Consider the following 17206-nt stretch of genomic DNA (forward strand, 5'->3'; position numbering starts at 1 on the left):
AAACATCGACTACTGCGGACTCTGTCCTCTTTCGAGGGCAGTCCCAGCACCCAGTAGTCGAAGCTTGATCGAGAACGTTCCAGTACATACTGTCAAATTATCTCGATCTAACATCGACTACTGCGGACTCTGTCCTCTTTCGAGGGCAGTCCCAGCACCCAGTAGTCGAAGAATGTTTTGTTGAAAATAATGATTATTTAAATAACGATGTACATATGTCTGAAGACGTTGACGAACGTAGGACTCTTATTCAAATTATGGAGAATCTGATTTTGATGCATCACAATTGAATGATAATAATACTGACTGTTATGAAGATGTAAATTTAAATATACAGAAAGAACTTTCCTTACGAGAATTTTTACAGATGTGGAGTGTTGAGAATAATATTACTCGAGTAGGTCTTACAAAATTACTCAAAGGTCTGAGAGCGAATGGACATAAAAATTTTCCTTGTGATGCACGAAACATTGTTAGAATCTCCAAAAACAACGTCAACGATTAATAGTTATTCTGGTACTTTTTATTATCGCGGATTGCAGAGAGCACTGAACGATCATTTACGACACACGAGACCTGTGTATGAACCAACTGAAAATCAAATAAAACTCAATTTGAGCATTGACGGATTACCATTGGCAAAAAGTTCAAAAGCACACTTTTGGCCACTTTTAGGTCAAATTATTCACAGTGTTTATAGAGAAAAACCATTTGTCATTGGAGTATTTCATGGATATTGTAAACCGAGCAAACCTGATGAAATCATTCATCAATTTATTGAAGAATATAATGACATTCAAGATAATGGATTTCAGTATGGAGAGAAAAAATACAAAATTTTGATAAATGCTGTAATATGCGATGCTCCTGCAAAAGCATTCATGAAATGCATTAAAGGTCATACAGGATACTATGGATGCGACAAATGTGAAGAGGAAGGTGAATGGAGGGATAATCGAATGTTATTTCTCAATGAATACGCTCCATTACGTACGGATGAAAGTTTCTTATTACGACATAATGAAGATCATCATATGAATGATTCACCTTTTGAAAACATAGCATTGAAAATGGTTACACAGTTTCCCTTGGATTATATGCATCTCGTTTGTCTCGGTGTCATGAAGACTTACAAAATTGTGAATTAAAGGAATAAAGGGTATTAAATTGCGTGCTTCTCAAATAAATCAATTGTCTACAGATTTGAAACTGTTAATACCATACATACTGTTCGCGACTCTCTTTGGGAGAGCTCGCTGGACCGCTGCGGTTGGAAGCAGGGCTGAGAGGACTTAGCGGTGAGAGGCTCGAGGAACGGATGTACGCGTGAGAGGGTAGAAATCACGTGATCGTAACTCGAATCGATTGTGTAAAATACCGTGGTCCGTTTAATAAATGTAAAAGCTTACAGTTTGCGCAGTCTAGGGTTTAATGGGGATGATCAGTCTCTGTGTCACTTGCACGGGTCGATTATATTAATCGATGACCGGCCTCGTGATTGTAGATGCCCGTGAGCCGTGTCCACGCGACGCCGGCGTGCGATGCGTGGTGAGCTTGAGCCGCCGGTGATGCTGTATCCCGAGCTGTCCTGGTTGAATCGCACTGCTGAGTTCACTACGTGTCCACACTGAGTCTATCCGTGATGAAGAAAGTCCACTATATCACTTGAGAATCTTTAGCACTACACGACGCGTGTACAGTGTACGGTAGCCATGAGCGAAAAAGCCCCGGAAACGAGCGTGAAGAAGCGCCGTCGCCTCGCGTTGCGATCGGGCATGCGCGCGCAGCGCTCCTGTGGCGCTGCACGCTCTGAACCCGGCTGATGCTGCCATCACGCCGGTGACGAACAGACCGAGATTCATAATTGAATCCGGAACACATACCTAAAGAATTTTCTAGAAAACCAAGAAGTTTGGATGAATTGGATCGCTGGAAAGCGACAGAGTTTAGACTGTTTCTCCTATATACGAGCTTGGCTACTTTGTGGTCGTATTTGCCAAATGATTACTTGAAACACTTTTATGTCCTACACTGTGCAATTTCCATTCTTTGCAATCCTAGCGATTGTAGATACAATAATGAATATGCACGTGAATTACTAGTACATTTTGTACAAGCATTTAAAGTATTGTATTCTGAAGAGTGCGTAACATTTCATCAGGTCTGCTGACAATATCCAGGAAATACTCGAATGACAAATGGTCTTGATTCATTTGCCTGAAGATGTTAAGAATTTTGGATGTCTCGATATGTTTAGCGCTTTTCCATTCGAAAATTATTTTCAAGAAATGAAGCACATGCTCAGGAAAAGTGCACAACCGTTGCAACAATTGCATAGACGACTAATGGAAAAATCAGAAAATACTACAAATGTTGGACATGAATCTCAAGATTATCCCATTCTTAAAAAAGCCAAGAATGAAGAATTATTGTTTGGATGTACACATTCTTATCAAGAAGCAAAATTTAAAAACTTTACACTGTCCTGCATTAAAGAGGCTGATTCTTACTGTTATACAGGATGTCCCAATTTAATGTCCCACCCCAAATAACTATATTTTTAAGTGCAGAAAAAACTTTTCAGACACAAGTTATTCGGTTCGAAGGGAGACACAAGATGGTACCATTAGTTTGACCGTGACTAGTTGCATGAAGGTCACGTAAAGGTCACCTTCAATTTTTTACATGGAACACCCTATTGTTTATTATACTATCTTATTCTTCTAATTATTATAAATAACTTTTGCCTGAAGCATTTTTCGATTTGCCTAATACTTTGCTAGATATTCAAGAGAAAATTGACAACTTTTTCAATATTTAGCTTATGATATCTCGATAACTGTCTGTCGGAGGAAAAAGTAGTACAGGACTTTTTTTACTTGATTTGGTTTCAGGAATATGCTGTTGTAAAAGTGTTCCAATATTGTAACATACACCAAATTTACATACACAACAATTTTCAATTATTGGAGCACTATTGCAACAGCATATTCCTGAGACCAAATCAAGTAAAAAAGTCCTGTACTACTTCTCCCTCCGGCAAACAGTTATCGAGATATTGTAAGCTAAATATTGAAGAAGTTATAAATTTTCTCTTGAATATCTCGCAAAGTATTAGGCAAATCGAAAAATGCTTCAGGCAAAATTTATGTATATTAATTAGTAGAATAAGATAGTATAATAAACAGTAGGGGGTTTCCATTAAAAAACTTAAAGGTGACCTATACATGACCTTCATGCAACTTATCAAGGTCAAACTAATGGTACCATCTTGTGTCCCCCTTCGAACCGAATTAGGTCTGAAATGTTTTTTTCTGAAGTTAAAAATAAAAAAGTTATTTGGGTGGGACACTAAATTGGGACACCCTGTACAAATAACAAATATGTTCTCAAGATTAAATATATTGGCAAGAAGAATGGAGAAACAGTTACACTTGGAAAAATATTGCAAAATTCTTACAGTGTTCCTTCCTATCCATGTGATTCACGGCATTTAGGAATCCATATCGGAGATAAATGGTCAGAAGATAGAATGTATCCAATAAATGAAATAACTGCCAAAGGGATGCGACTTCCATACGAAAATACATTTTATACAATCCCTATTCTACACACTAATGATTGAAGTGAGTTATTTACTACTGAAAAATACAAGTATTTTCCAAAATTTATCATTATATATATATATATAATACATATATACATATATATACTATACAATATATTATAATGATACCGTATAACATATTTAACAATTTTGAAAAATATTTTTAATTAATAATCAAGTTTAATTATTGTTAATCCTTAGAGAACGTGCATATTTTTTCATGAATTTTTAACCCGGCGCCATCTACATCGGGTCTCAGAGATCCAACGCATTTTTGAACGTTGATATTTTAACAGGATCGCGCCATTTTCATTAGACTTACAAAGAAATAAAAGGCACTAATTTTGATTATTTGATTATTATATATACCGCCTCTAAAATTGTCTAAACTAAACATAATATATCCCAACAGAGTTGATATAAGAGTTACTTATATAAAACTTTATAATTTTAGCTGGTTTTAGACGGCGGTATTCCTTTATGTGACAACCAGCATCAGGTTAATTTTATTTATATCTTTCATGTTTGTTAAAGTGTTATACTATGAAAAATAAGGCATCATAGTGGAGTCCAAAAAGTTACTTCCTGTCCTCTAAAGGTTAAAAGTTCTAAGTACACTTATGATTTTCTATGATAAAAGAGCGTGTTAATTAAACAGGGTGAGGAAAAAGTATGGAAATCTCTCAATTTTTAAAAAATAATGCATTTTACAAACCAATGTTTGAGACAAAAGTTGTATGATTTCAAGGGGGACATAAGATGGCATCATTGGTTTAACCTTGGATGGTCGTTTGAAGGTTACATGAAGGTTATCTTGAATTTTGTAAATGGAAACCTTCATTTCTTTGTACATCATCTTTTTCTATTAATTATAAATTTGAACAGACAACTTTTGTCTGAAAAATTTTTTTATTTGTCTAATACTTTTTAACAGTCAAAGAAAACTTGACAACTTTTTCAATATTCATCATACAATATCTCGATAACTGTTTATCGTGAAAAAAAATGATACAGGATATTTTTACTTGATTTGGTATCAAGAATATGCTGTTGCGATAGTTCAATTTTTATAAACATTTGTGTATACATGAAAACTCAAAGGAGATGTGTACATAAATATTTATCAAAGTTGGAGTACTATTGCAACAGCATATTCTTCACAGCAAATAAAGTCAACAGTCATGTATCATTTTTCCTCACGATAAACAGTTATCGACATATCGTATGATGAATATTGAAAAAGTTGCTCAGTTTTCTTTGAATATCTAAAAAATTATTTTATACGTATATAGATTTCAATGACCCAGAACATTAATGAAACCAGATGCATTGCCAAAAGTAAGCCATCTGTTAGCAGTGTTCCTCAACCCTTAATGGGGCTTCCATTTTCCATTAATGTTTACAAAAGTTGTCTGTTCAAATTAATAGAAAAAAATGATATAATAAAAAAGCAGGTTTTCATTTAAAAATTCAAGATTACCTTCATGTAACCTTCAAACGACTATCCAAGGACAAACTAATGATACTATCTTATGTCTTCCTTGAAATCATATAACTTTTGTCTGAAACATTTATTTCTAAAATGCATAGTTTTTGAAAAATTTATGGGTTTACATACTTTTTCCTCACCCTGTACATAAGTATTTACCATAATCGGTATTATTTCAGATGTATTACGTTATATTATGGGAAAACTTCTGTCAAGTCGTTCCCGACAGTTGGATGGATGCCGGAAAAAAAAGTCGAATTCGACTCTCTAAATATAATACCAGCAGCGCAGTAAAGAGAAAGATAAATCCTGAAGATGATTGGGAAGTTTGCAGTTGTCGTAAGATTTTGGGACCTTACGATACATTTGACAGGGCTCGACAAATAGAGAATGTGTGTATTGATGTATCTACTTAAGATGACAGTAAATTGGTCGCTTTGAATGAAACAGTCAAAGCGTTGCCTGCAAAACTCAATCGTCTTTCATTTCTTGGAGGCATTTGATATATGTATAATATATACACATTAGTCAAAAATATATGTATAATGTGTATAAAACAATATAGTTTTTCGTTTGATAACGAAAAAAAAACTATGGCGACTCTGAAGATGACATGCATAATTGTAAGTAATTGTAGAAATAAAATAATAAATAAAACTATATTGTTTTATACACATTATACATATATTTGTGCATAATGTGTATATATTATATATCAAATACATTCAATGAGACGATTGAATGTCCTCCATCAAATTATAAATTGCGAGAAGAAAATCGAGCTACACCTGTAAATGTAAAAATTCTTAAAAATGTATCCGATCTTGATCCAACTAATTTAGTGACAAACCCAGAGTGTAACATGAACAAGCAGGTGAGTACTAATAATATTAGTAAGTTATTTTCATGTTGATACAATACATTCATAAAGAAATAATATTAGCAATAAAGCAATAAAAATAAAATGATAAAATAACAAAAATTAATATTAAATTAATAATTTTACAATATTATATATATGTAATATTGTAAAATATGATAAAATAACAAAAATTAATATTAAATTAATAATTTTACAATATTACATATATATAATATTGTAAAATTATTAATTTAATATTAATTTTTGTTATTTTATCATTTTAATCTTATTGATATATATATATATATTGATATATATATATTGATATATATATATCAATAGGCACGACATAATTCTTTCGTACTGCGTGTACAAAGATGAATATGAATAAGAAAAACGCACCTTAGCAACGGTAGAATGCCGTTGTGCGACGCTAACAATTGTTGCATACGAGACTCGAGAATCTTCATCTTTACGTTGGGCAAGGATGTCATTTCTTGTTCCGCCCAGCCTTTATCGGACAACGGTTTATAGGTGTGCATCGGGCAATATGGCAACTTGACTTGCCCATCCTGCAAACATTATTCAAAATCTTTAATATCTATAAAGCAAGTAATCATGATAGAGAGTAGTACGTTAACTCAGGATAATATATATATATATATATATATATATATATATATATATACGGAGTATATCGCGTACCTGTATGGTGTTTCTATGATCCGGATTGAGCGAGACCATTCTACCGCTCGGATCTTCGGCGATTATGCACACGTTTCTCATCTTGTTGAGTTTCGACACGCTTGTACACAACATAAACCGGCTCTCGTACATCTTGAGGAATTTGAATATCGGCAGTTTGTGTCTCGGGACTGTGTGTACCCCTGATGCGTCGGAGACCTTCAGGTGTACGAGAAGTTATGGTAACGGCAACAATATTGTCCCAAACCTGCGAGATGTGTGCTGGTTTATCTAACACCTTCGACTTTTCCGTCTTGAACAAAATTAAGTGATCGTTTGGTGTTACACAAATAAATATTGTAAGGCACCTACCACCGATCGTACGCGAGCGTTACGACGCGTCGAAGAGCACGGTATCACGCACCGAAAGCGTGCTACGCCGATTATCGTGCTCCGCGGAAACACACGAAGGAACCGTGTCCGAAATCGGGCGTACCCTTCGAGAACCGTCGAAGGGAATCGCGGCATCGGCCGTTGGCGAAAAGAGCGCACTTCGCACCGAAAGAGTATCGCGCGTGGTCGTTCGCGTTCCCGCGATATATACCGTACGATTCGTGCCAGAAGTCACTCTCGATCACGACTACCTTACACTTTTAATATCTTTGTGATGATACTTGTAATTGAAATAATAAAGTTAATAGGACTCTCAATCACGACTACCTTACAATATTACAATAAACAAGAGGCGAGCTAATTGTAGCACATTACAAACAAGCATGAGAGGACATGTATCGCGTTAAATTTGCCGGAAAGAAATTTAATAAATTTCACAAACTCACCCCGTCGGCGGGCCGGCCATTGATGGGTGCGCTTCTTCTTCGGGTTTTTTTTGGCTCCCAGATTCTACAGCGTGAGCTGACGCGGACTCGGCGAACCGGTAGTCTTAATGGTCCTCCGGTGGTCTCCTAATGGCCGGTAACCGGGCCACGCGCGGGATGATGCAATCCCGCAGGATCAAAAATTTTTCCTTCGGTCGGAAGACGTGTGCACCACTCGGCGTCCCAAATGAAACACTTGATGCTCGCCGGCACGAGCCGCGCGGACCACACACACGTGATCGGTTAGGAAATATGTTAGGATCTCAAGCGACCAATGCGATGCTTAGTAGCCGCAGCGCGCGCAGACGGTGGCAAGATGGCGGCGACGCAAGGAGCCGCGCGCTATTTAAATAGGCTATTGCACGTTTACACAGTATACTAAACAGTTGCTTCCACTTCTTCAAACAGTTTTGCAGATACAACTTAGGATTGGTGTTCTTTTTTACATTTCTCATAGTGTAAGCAGAAACTATATTTGGAGATTTGTTCTCGACTAGATCTCGTAGCTTGGGAGCGCACAGAGCAAACGTTGTACTTTCTATTTCCAACTCGCAAGTTCTCCGCAAAGGTAAAAAGACTTAAATTAGTCATATAAAATTCAAATGTATAAAAAGATTGATACTTAATAATATTTTCATGAATTTGTATTAATATTTAAGAAAAATAATCAAGTGTATCATTTCCTGTATCTTTTCATAGTTTTGGATAAAAATAGATGTTAAAAGACCTTCTTAAATACGTACGTTGTAGAAAGATCTTTTGTTAATGTCTTATAAAACACGAAGTCCGAAAATATTTGATTTCTGAATAGAAGAATAGATCAATTCAGAAATAATGGGATCTACGCGCGTGTTGCGTAGCGTCAGCTCGCACGTACGTGCAACGCACGTCGTGCGTCACGTCACACAACGAAGCGGGTGCGCGCGCACGCGCGCGCGGATTACGGAGCGCGGGAAGGGGCGGCGGAATCAGGTGTGTGCAACTGTGCATCATTCCGGTGTGCAAAGTTATTTCGAGTGAAATTACGGTCATTCGGCGCATCATCGTCGACCGTCTAATCGGAATATCTGCTTCCGTTGCGGCGCCGCGACGCATGCAGAGGTGAGCCGCGCGGCAGAGCAGGGTCGCGAGCGGCGCGGAGGGGAGAGGAGTGGAGAGCAGAGAGAGAGAGAGAGAGCAGGAGCGCCGAGCGTTACTCGAAACCCGGCTTCGTAACCGACCGACCGACCGCCTCGCCGCCCGATCGATTCGCCCGTCGACACAAGACGCGACGCGGAAGGCTTCATCGTCGCACCACCCGGAGCCACCATGGAAGCCCTGATACCTGTGATAAACAAACTGCAGGACGTGTTCAACACCGTCGGCGCTACCGTGCTGCAACTGCCGCAGATCGTCGTTCTGGGCACGCAGGTTAGCCCGAGTCACCCTTCGCTCGGTAACCGAACCGATAACAGCGAACCGTCCTTCTCGGACTTTGCCACCCTCTCGAGGTTAAGCGAGTACGCGACTCCACTCCTTCCGGTAGGAGAACGAATTGCGAGAGAAAGAGAGAGAGAGGACGCGGCCGAAAGGAGCGGGTCTGGCGTCGGTTATTGTTGATGGATGTTCAAATTTTTTTTCCCTTATCACGAGCGATGTAACGGCGATCTGTTGATGAGTGGTGCGCTATTCAGGAAAAATGTAGTTCACTCGGAGCTCACTGCTTCCCTAGGTATCGTGTTTACGTGTGATCAATCGAGAGGCAGAGACAAAGTATTCGGCTGGCCACTCGCGAAGAAATTTTGATCTAGAGTCCACGTCGACTATGATGCAATTATTGTTGAACGTAGCGTGAATGCGAACGTTGTATTTTTCAGAGCTCGGGCAAGTCGTCCGTAATAGAGAGCCTGGTGGGCCGTTCTTTTCTACCACGAGGGACCGGCATCGTCACGCGGCGTCCGTTAATACTGCAGCTTGTGTACACACCGAGGGACGATCGGGAGCACAGAAATGCGGAGAATGGCACCCTGGACTTGGAGGAGTGGGGAATGTTCCTGCACACGAAGAACAGGATTTACAAGGACTTCAACGACATTCGCGTGGAGATCGAGGCGGAAACTGACCGGATGGCCGGGGCGAACAAAGGGATCTGTCCGGAGCCAATTAACCTTAAGATATACTCGACGTCCGTCGTTAATCTGACGCTTATAGACCTGCCTGGTATCACGAAAGTGCCAGTGGGTGATCAGCCGGAGGACATCGAGGCTCAGATACGCGAGCTCGTGTTGAAGTACATATGCAGCCCTAACTCTATAATTTTAGCGGTCGTCACTGCCAACACCGACATGGCCACGAGCGAGAGCTTAAAGCTCAGCAAAGACGTCGACCCGGACGGCAGACGAACGCTCGCGGTCGTTACAAAATTGGATCTCATGGATGCTGGTAAATTGAGTCTTCCCGCGCTTGTTCGCGCGCCCGCTTCGAATTTGTCGAAGGCAAAACTGACGATTGCGTGTGTGTGTAAAATAATTCGTACGTCTTTGTTTTCTCTTTTAGGAACCGACGCCATAGACATTCTATGCGGCAGAGTCATCCCAGTCAAACTGGGCATTATAGGTGTAGTCAATCGTTCCCAGCAAGATATAATGAACAATAAGAGTATTAAGGAAGCGTTGAAGGACGAGGCCACATTCTTGCAACGTAAATATCCAACTTTGGCCAACAGAAACGGCACTCCGTACTTAGCAAAGACTCTTAATCGTTTACTTATGCAACATATTAGAGACTGTTTGCCGGAGTTGAAGGTAATGACATTAACAGTAGAGTTGTCGTATATGCAGGATATAGCTAGAATCTACTAAAGTGAGCATAATTTGGTAGAACTTGTGCTTTTTGAAAACAGAACAGAGTGAACACGATGGTCGCGCAGTATCAAACCCTGCTCAATTCCTATGGCGGGGACGTCGAGGACAAGAGCCAGACCCTGCTGCAGATCATCACCAAGTTTGCAAACAGCTACTGCGCTACGATAGAGGGAACAGCGAGGAACATAGAAACCACCGAGCTGTGCGGCGGCGCTCGCATTTGCTACATATTTCACGAGACCTTTGGTAAAACGCTCGATTCAATTAATCCACTGGCAGACCTCAGTAAAGTCGACATACTGACTGCTATCCGTAATGCAACTGGTCCGAGGCCGGCTCTCTTCGTGCCAGAGGTCTCCTTCGAGTTGCTGGTCAAACGGCAGATACGAAAGTTGGAGGATCCCTCGCTACGGTGCGTAGAGCTCGTGCACGAAGAAATGCAGAGCATAATACAGCATTGCGGCACTGAGGTGCAACAGGAGATGCTACGTTTTCCTAAACTGCACGAGCGTATCGTCGATGTTGTCACGCAGTTGCTACGTACACGGCTCCCACCTACCAATTCAATGGTAAAACTAAAATATCCGTTGTCTGTGTGTATCCATAACGTATCCCTCGTACTAACGTGATGATTTCTGGGGGGGGAAAAAAGGTAGAGAACTTGGTTGCGATAGAATTGGCGTACATTAACACTAAGCATCCCGACTTTCACAAAGATGCGGCATTTGTATCGTCTCTACTGAAGGACGCTGATGTGGATCATTTGAAGCACAACAAACGACTAACTTCAGCATCCAGTACTATAGTCAATACCGTAATCTCCAATGATACTGTAAGTAATTTCTATTTATTGTTTTTTCTTTTGCGAAATTTATTATACCAATTTATTTCATTCTGTGCGTAACTCATTAATGAAGTTATTGTTTCAAGAGTAATGATTTAAATGTTGGCTAGCAACGTTTGCGTGCTCAACACTTCAACATGTTGTCCGAGCCACTTGTACTTTATTGCGTCACGTTCGCGACTAATAGTGAACTTGCGTTTGTAACAGATTGTAAAATCAGTCAATAATCAAGATGAGATGAACTCTGTTTCCGATCAGACTAAGGAACAGCAAGGACAGCAGAATCACTGGCTGCTAAGTAACTTGCTACTCCAGGGAAGAACCGAGTCGACTAGTTCCGCGGACGGGTCTCCGGTCAGAATGCGTGAAAATAATAGCTCCCCGTATCCAGCGATCGAACTGCAGAAAGCGTCCCCGCAACAAAAGCCAGTAAATCTGCTTCCGGCGGTACCGATACAGACGTCTCGAAAGCTCAGCGATCGTGAGCAACGGGATTGTGATATTATTGGTAAGGAAGTTACGTCGTATTAAACGTCACACAGTATGTTGACAAAATTTAATTTTCTTCTTTCACTCGTTGCTCGACAGAAAGGCTCATAAGATCATACTTTTATATTGTACGGAAGTCCATTCAGGATAGTGTACCAAAGGCTGTTATGCATTTCCTAGTCAACTACGTGAAAGATAATCTACAAAGCGAACTTGTCACACATTTGTACAAATCGGATCAGGCTGAGGCTCTGTTGATCGAGAGCGCACACATCGCTGTTAGGCGTAAAGAAACAGCGGACATGCTTAAGGTACATGAAAGTTGAATACGAAGCTTCTTTATAACAATTGATCGCTGACAATTGCTCTGATTCCGCAGGCACTGACTCAAGCAGGTCACATCATTAGCGAAATTAGAGAAACACACATGTGGTAATCGAACGCCTAAATCGCCACCTCGCCAGATTCTAGTTGAATTTAGGTATTACATCTCTGTGTTTTAATGAACTGAATTGAAGGATGTACTTTACCAATGTATATGATGATAATTATTGTACATAACACTTGTCTTTCTCACACAAGTAAGGTATATGTATCGCTATTGAGAAGCAATGGTTCTGTTATGTTACGTCATCCACTTTTATAGTACGTGAGCATGAAGGAGGCATAACATCGTATATAAAATGCGCGTTTCCGCAACCGGATCGTTATTTGATTCGCAAGACGTAAAATTCGAGCTCGGTTTTTTTTTTATTATCTTTGGTATTCTATCGATGTATACGCTGATGACCTATCGTTGTACGATAGGTAATCGATTAACTCGTTTTGTATCACGCATTTTACCACGGAATTATATGCTTCTTAATGATCTTAGTCTAATCTAATTGCCTCATGTTATACAGCGACTGTTACCGAGAATGCAATTGAGGATTATTGTTCCGTGTATTTTCTAGTTTCGCTGTTTGCATAATTTCTCATTCCAGAATAGGAAGCTGGAAGTATCTGTTCTTAGCGGATTGTGTCGCGTTTTTCACAAAGCTGTAGAATAAATTTAAATAATTTCACTTATAGACTGTTTTCAATCAACTGGTGAGTTGTCACATGGAGATAGAGCCGAGAGAGTTGTAACACTGGACGATACACTGTTCTGTTTTGATACCTTCAATATTCGGCTCGGCCAAGTGTTTGTTGACTAAGTCCGCGTGCTCGAACAGCAGAGGCAGCGCGTCTCTGTAATTCCCCTGATACATTTTCGCGATGGCGCACAGTCTCTTTTGAATCGATTTTCGAAGTTGCTTCTCGATTCTCCTCAAATCAATGATTTTCTCGCATTTGGCGCATCGGTGACTCGTCGCCCTCGCGCCTGCGATCAAGACGCCCGTCGACTCGGCGCACGCCGTGCATTTGTAACTCGTTATTTCAGCCGGCGGACACTTCCAGTTCTGCTTGCAGGCGTCGCAGCCACATAGGAATCGATACTTCTTCCACAGGAGCTCGCGCCTGTTGAGTTTGCTCTCGCTGAGAAAGTGAGGCCCGTAGCAGTCGAGTAACTCGCATCCTTTGCCGATGAAGCGCAGCGCTCTGACCACGACTGCTCCTGTAACGTGTAACAATTATCAGAATCTCGCTCGTCTCGTCGCCGTCCTCGTCAGTTTGTACAGCCAGGCTCGTTCCTGATCGGGCTCGCTTACCGTTCGGATAGGAGTGGCGAACCACGTTAGGGTAACAGCCGTGATTCACGAGACTGACCGTGGTGTAGATCGCTGCACCAACGTTCCTAGGCTCCCATACGCGCGTCGCCTCGTCATGGACGTTCTCGACAATCTCGTACGCGTTGCAGACGATCGCCTGCAAATGGTGCAGCATAGCCGCGGCCAACGAAACGAACGTCTCCCTCGCGCAGACCACGTCCAGTTTGCTGAGAACCGAGGTCAGGCATTTCGCGAGAAAGATCGCCTCGGCGGCGCGTACGAGATTCACGTTGGCCTCCACGTCAGCGCAATGGGTCTCCAGTTGGAACACCGTTCGGTAATCCAGAGGACTGTACGTCCTCTTCGACCCCGAGTCCGCGCACTCCCTGCTAACGTCGTGATCTCCTGCATCACCACTGGCGTGGTATCGTAGGAAGTCGGGATTCAAGACGCACGTGGTCGCCGCGCCGTCTCGCAGCGACAGCGCTTGCATGACCGTGGTGCGGTAAGCCAGCAAGAGATAAGACGTTCGCTGGCGTTCGCTGTTGGACGAATTTTCGAAGAAGTAATCGAACACCGAGCACTCGTACCGGTGATACTTCTCCCACGCTTCCTTGCGACACGCTTCCGCGCAGAAGGCCACCTGGAGAACGCGAGACAAAATTTGTATCCAAGTTTCTGTGACGCGCAAGCTGTGGAAAGGCACGCAAAGAAAGAAAGTCGCTAAATTAACACGGGAACTAACAGGCGAAGGTATGGATAACCAGGTCTGGCGCTATGTACACGGCGCGTAGCATGTAAATCATGCGCTCTACTAACTGTTTGGCAATCACGACACGGGATTCTAACGCTGTCTTCTAATTTAAGTGTCGCATGGCAATGCAAGCAATTCCTGCCGAGAGCTGGTGCGTCCGTGCTAAAGGAAAACGGCCGGTCGACAATGAGCACAGTCCCCGGCCTGATGTCTCTCGCAGCCACGAGGTGCCGGCCCCTGGCTTCGTCGAACCGCAGCTCGACGCTGTCCGGACAGCTCGTGAAGCAGACGTGCGGCTTGCCATCGATGGTGGGCAACGCACTGCTGGAAGAAGAACGGAAGGAGGAGGAAGAGGAGTAGGAAGTGTTGGAGGACGGCCGTTGACGGCCGCCGCGTTTCTTGAAGGACGCGGCCTCCAATTTCCGGGTGCACTCCCGCTCTAGTTGAAGGCATTCCTTCCTACGTTGCACCAAGTACTTGACGTTCTCCGCGGAGTCGTCGTAGAGACTCGCAGGAAGCGCCAGCATGCAGTCGCAGTCCCGCAGGCAGCTCGCGTAAGCGCGCAAACTGTAGGAGCGCCTAGCGCGCTCGCAGATCGCATCTAGAAACACTCTACCGCTCGCACCGGCCGCAAACAGTGCTCGCGTGAGAATATTACTCGTCTTGAGCTCCTCCGCGCGCTCGTCTCCGGACTCCGTCGCCGTCCCGAGCGATCTCTCGTACAGCCGCGCGGCCTGCGCGTCGTTCTTACCCTCGTACAAGTCGCCCAGTTTCAAGCCCGCCACGCACGGCATCTCCACGAGCATCTCGACCATTCCTCGCCTGTCGCCCGACGCGGACAGCCCCGCGAATCGAGCCGCGAACGGCTCCTGCGATACGGCATTATGCACGGCACGACGAAACTCGTCGAGCGAGACATTTCTGTAACAACAGATGAATGATGAAAAGTACAAATTTTGTAATACGCCACTTGATATGAAATCCGAAAACGAGAGAAACTCGTGCAACGCAATAAATGTAAATTCGGAGGTCGGTATTCATAGTCAAATCTTATATTCAAGACAGTCTTAAGATTATCTTTGGATACTCCATAGCCAATGAAATATTCCATACAGCATCTTTAGATAAAGATTCAAGACGGTCCTGAATACAAATTCTGACTATGAATACCGGCCTGAGTGTCTTTAACAGCCGTTATTGAAACGAACAACATATCGAAAAACAAAGGTGAACTCGGAACATTTCCGACTACGATGAAATACAGTGAGAGCGATGATATTCTTTCTAGAAATCGATGTATTATAATCATTTGTGGAAGAACATTTTCGCTGGAAAAAACGCATGGGACTCGTATTATCATTTATTTGAGAAAAAGTCGTCATCAAAAGACACAGGAGATGCTTCCGAATTTGTCTGTAATTGAAGATTTTTAATTTTATCCACTGCAAACGCATTTGCGTACATGTATGCGATGTCGCACACTAATATGTAACTGGCGCACAAAACTCATGTGTCTGAAAATTGATGGGCGCACGATGGCGACCCCAGGTTTTTGCAGACCAGTCGCAGCGACGAACGTATTTCTGTCGATTCTCTAAATTTACCGCTGTAAATTTAATCGCAGACAGAAATAGCGCACGAACGACGGCCCGTCCGGTCGCGGAAGCGAACATTCCGTCCGTGGAATTTGTCATTAGACGGAGAACCGTCCCAGTTTTCGCGGCGAATACCTCCGCACGGAGGAAACGGATCTGGGACGAAGGTGGGACGGCTGTCGGTAGCCGGGATCAAGAAGCAGCTTGGCTTACCCCTTTCTCGTCAGAGACATTAGCGCTAATCGCTTATCGGGAGCGATCGATTGTGCGTTTAACACGAAACATTCGCGGGATTCTGCCTCCACGTCGCGAAACGGAGGCGCGAATGCGACGGATTCTAAAATTAGGTCGTCTCGGCACGTTTGTTCCCTCTTGCGTAAACGCGCCCGACGATTCCGTTTATAGAAAATTAACCGAGGATCTCGCGCATCGATAGATCAGGCAAGTCCGTTTTGCAGGGGCGATGATCGAGAATTCGTAACGCCCGATCTCTCTTACCTAGGAAACGTCAACAGTTACATAACATCAGAACATATAAAATTATAATTTCCCCATTCAATAATATAAATTTAATGTACAATAGACTTTACATTGTTGAGAAGAAAATTATAATATTGGTGGTGTGTAACTGTTAGTTGTTTGCTGGTTTAATGTACCTGATCAAAGTATAGTAATTTTACAATAATTTTAGAAAGTAGGAGTTTAATTCAAGTCATGTCTGTGTCAGGATAACTTCCGCAAAGCGGATTAATTAAATATTGACAGAAAGATTAATCTTTTCATTGTGCACGTAAAAAGAGGATTAGACTGAAAATAGCTGTCTAATTTAAAATTTTGCCGCAAACAATTGGCTGATAATTTTACAAAGTAGGAGTTTAATTCAAGTCATGTCTGTGTCAGGATGACTTCTGCAAAGCGGATTAATTAAATATTGACAGAAAGATTAATCTTTTCATTGTGCACGTAAAAAGAGGATTAGACTGAAAATGGCAATTTGAAATTTTGCCGCAAACGATTGGCTGAGTTAGGCCTGATTTCACCAATGTCGCCTAGCTTAATTAATCCTTGATCTCTTTCTAACTGTTACTTTAGAAAGAGACGAACGTGAATTAATAAACTAAAACCAACCAAGACTAAAGTTAAACGACGTTTGGTGAAACCGGGCTTTAATCGATCGAGTTGGCTAGAGTTAAATCGACCTCGAGAGTCGCGACCGCGCGCGAAACACCTGCGAACAACCGCTCGTTTCACTTGCACTCTCTGCACTCGAATGATCTTTTCGCTCTTCATCTCTCTCCTTATTTCTCTCGAGTGCCCGAAAATTATACGTCCGTCTCGTTTTGTACGCGGAAAATAATAATTCGCGAGAAATGTAGCTAAAAAAAAAACAACTGATCCGAAACTGTCCTACACATTTTTTCTCGGCCGTGCGACTCCCCGGAGAAAGAAAGTCCCTAGCGAGTCACCAGA

General features: G+C 42.1%; 4 protein-coding genes across 8 annotated transcripts in view; 2 read left to right on the forward strand and 2 right to left on the reverse strand.

Moving 5' to 3' along the window:
* The window catches only part of LOC105560585, a 5290-nt gene extending 3780 nt beyond the window's left edge, over window positions 1-1510 (forward strand). The window contains exon 2 of the mRNA XM_012009825.1: window positions 5-1510. Coding sequence (XP_011865215.1) covers window positions 435-1148 — 714 coding nt within the window. The 5' untranslated portion in view covers window positions 5-434 and the 3' untranslated portion in view covers window positions 1149-1510. The remainder of the gene's footprint in view (window positions 1-4) is intronic.
* The window catches only part of LOC105560583, a 12484-nt gene extending 4384 nt beyond the window's left edge, over window positions 1-8100 (reverse strand). For 2 of the 4 annotated variants that reach the window (XR_001008842.1, XM_012009822.1), the window contains exons 1-3: window positions 7482-8100; window positions 6664-6955; window positions 6361-6530 (exon numbers count right to left, since the gene is read on the reverse strand). Coding sequence is in view for 3 of the 4 variants with exons in the window: in XM_012009822.1 (XP_011865212.1) it covers window positions 6361-6530; window positions 6664-6795 (302 nt within the window). In the remaining variant the exon portion in view is untranslated. Of the gene's footprint in view, window positions 1-6292; window positions 6531-6663; window positions 6956-7481 lie in introns of those variants that run through there. The other 2 variants (XM_012009821.1, XM_012009820.1) reach the window with 2 other exon arrangements.
* Window positions 8101-8510: 410 nt separating this feature from the next.
* Window positions 8511-12760, forward strand: LOC105560590 (dynamin-1-like protein). 2 transcript variants are annotated; one of them, XM_012009830.1, is made up of 8 exons: window positions 8511-8930; window positions 9377-9941; window positions 10056-10303; window positions 10402-10932; window positions 11016-11195; window positions 11415-11715; window positions 11796-12007; window positions 12076-12760. In XM_012009830.1, exons 1-8 carry the CDS (start codon window positions 8829-8831, stop codon window positions 12130-12132), a joined length of 2196 nt encoding a protein of 731 aa, XP_011865220.1. In that variant the 5' UTR covers window positions 8511-8828; the 3' UTR covers window positions 12133-12760. The 2 variants fall into 2 exon arrangements, with proteins under 2 accessions (XP_011865220.1, XP_011865221.1); XM_012009831.1 differs by having other exon boundaries at window positions 8514-8930; window positions 11466-11715.
* Window positions 12761-12781: 21 nt separating this feature from the next.
* On the reverse strand, window positions 12782-17111 carry LOC105560589 (SET and MYND domain-containing protein 4-like). The gene is made up of 4 exons (XM_012009829.1): window positions 15950-17111; window positions 14207-15062; window positions 13388-14030; window positions 12782-13293 (listed from the first exon to the last, which is right to left on the reverse strand). The coding sequence occupies exons 1-4, from the start codon at window positions 15967-15969 to the stop codon at window positions 12794-12796; spliced, it is 2019 nt and encodes a 672-aa protein (XP_011865219.1). The 5' UTR covers window positions 15970-17111; the 3' UTR covers window positions 12782-12793.
* Between the last annotated feature and the right edge of the window lie 95 nt (window positions 17112-17206).

This window comes from Vollenhovia emeryi, unplaced genomic scaffold (genome assembly GCF_000949405.1).
Source record: "Vollenhovia emeryi isolate VEMERY1.0 unplaced genomic scaffold, V.emery_V1.0 DF939227.1, whole genome shotgun sequence".
In the NCBI taxonomy this organism is placed as follows: domain Eukaryota; kingdom Metazoa; phylum Arthropoda; class Insecta; order Hymenoptera; family Formicidae; genus Vollenhovia; species Vollenhovia emeryi.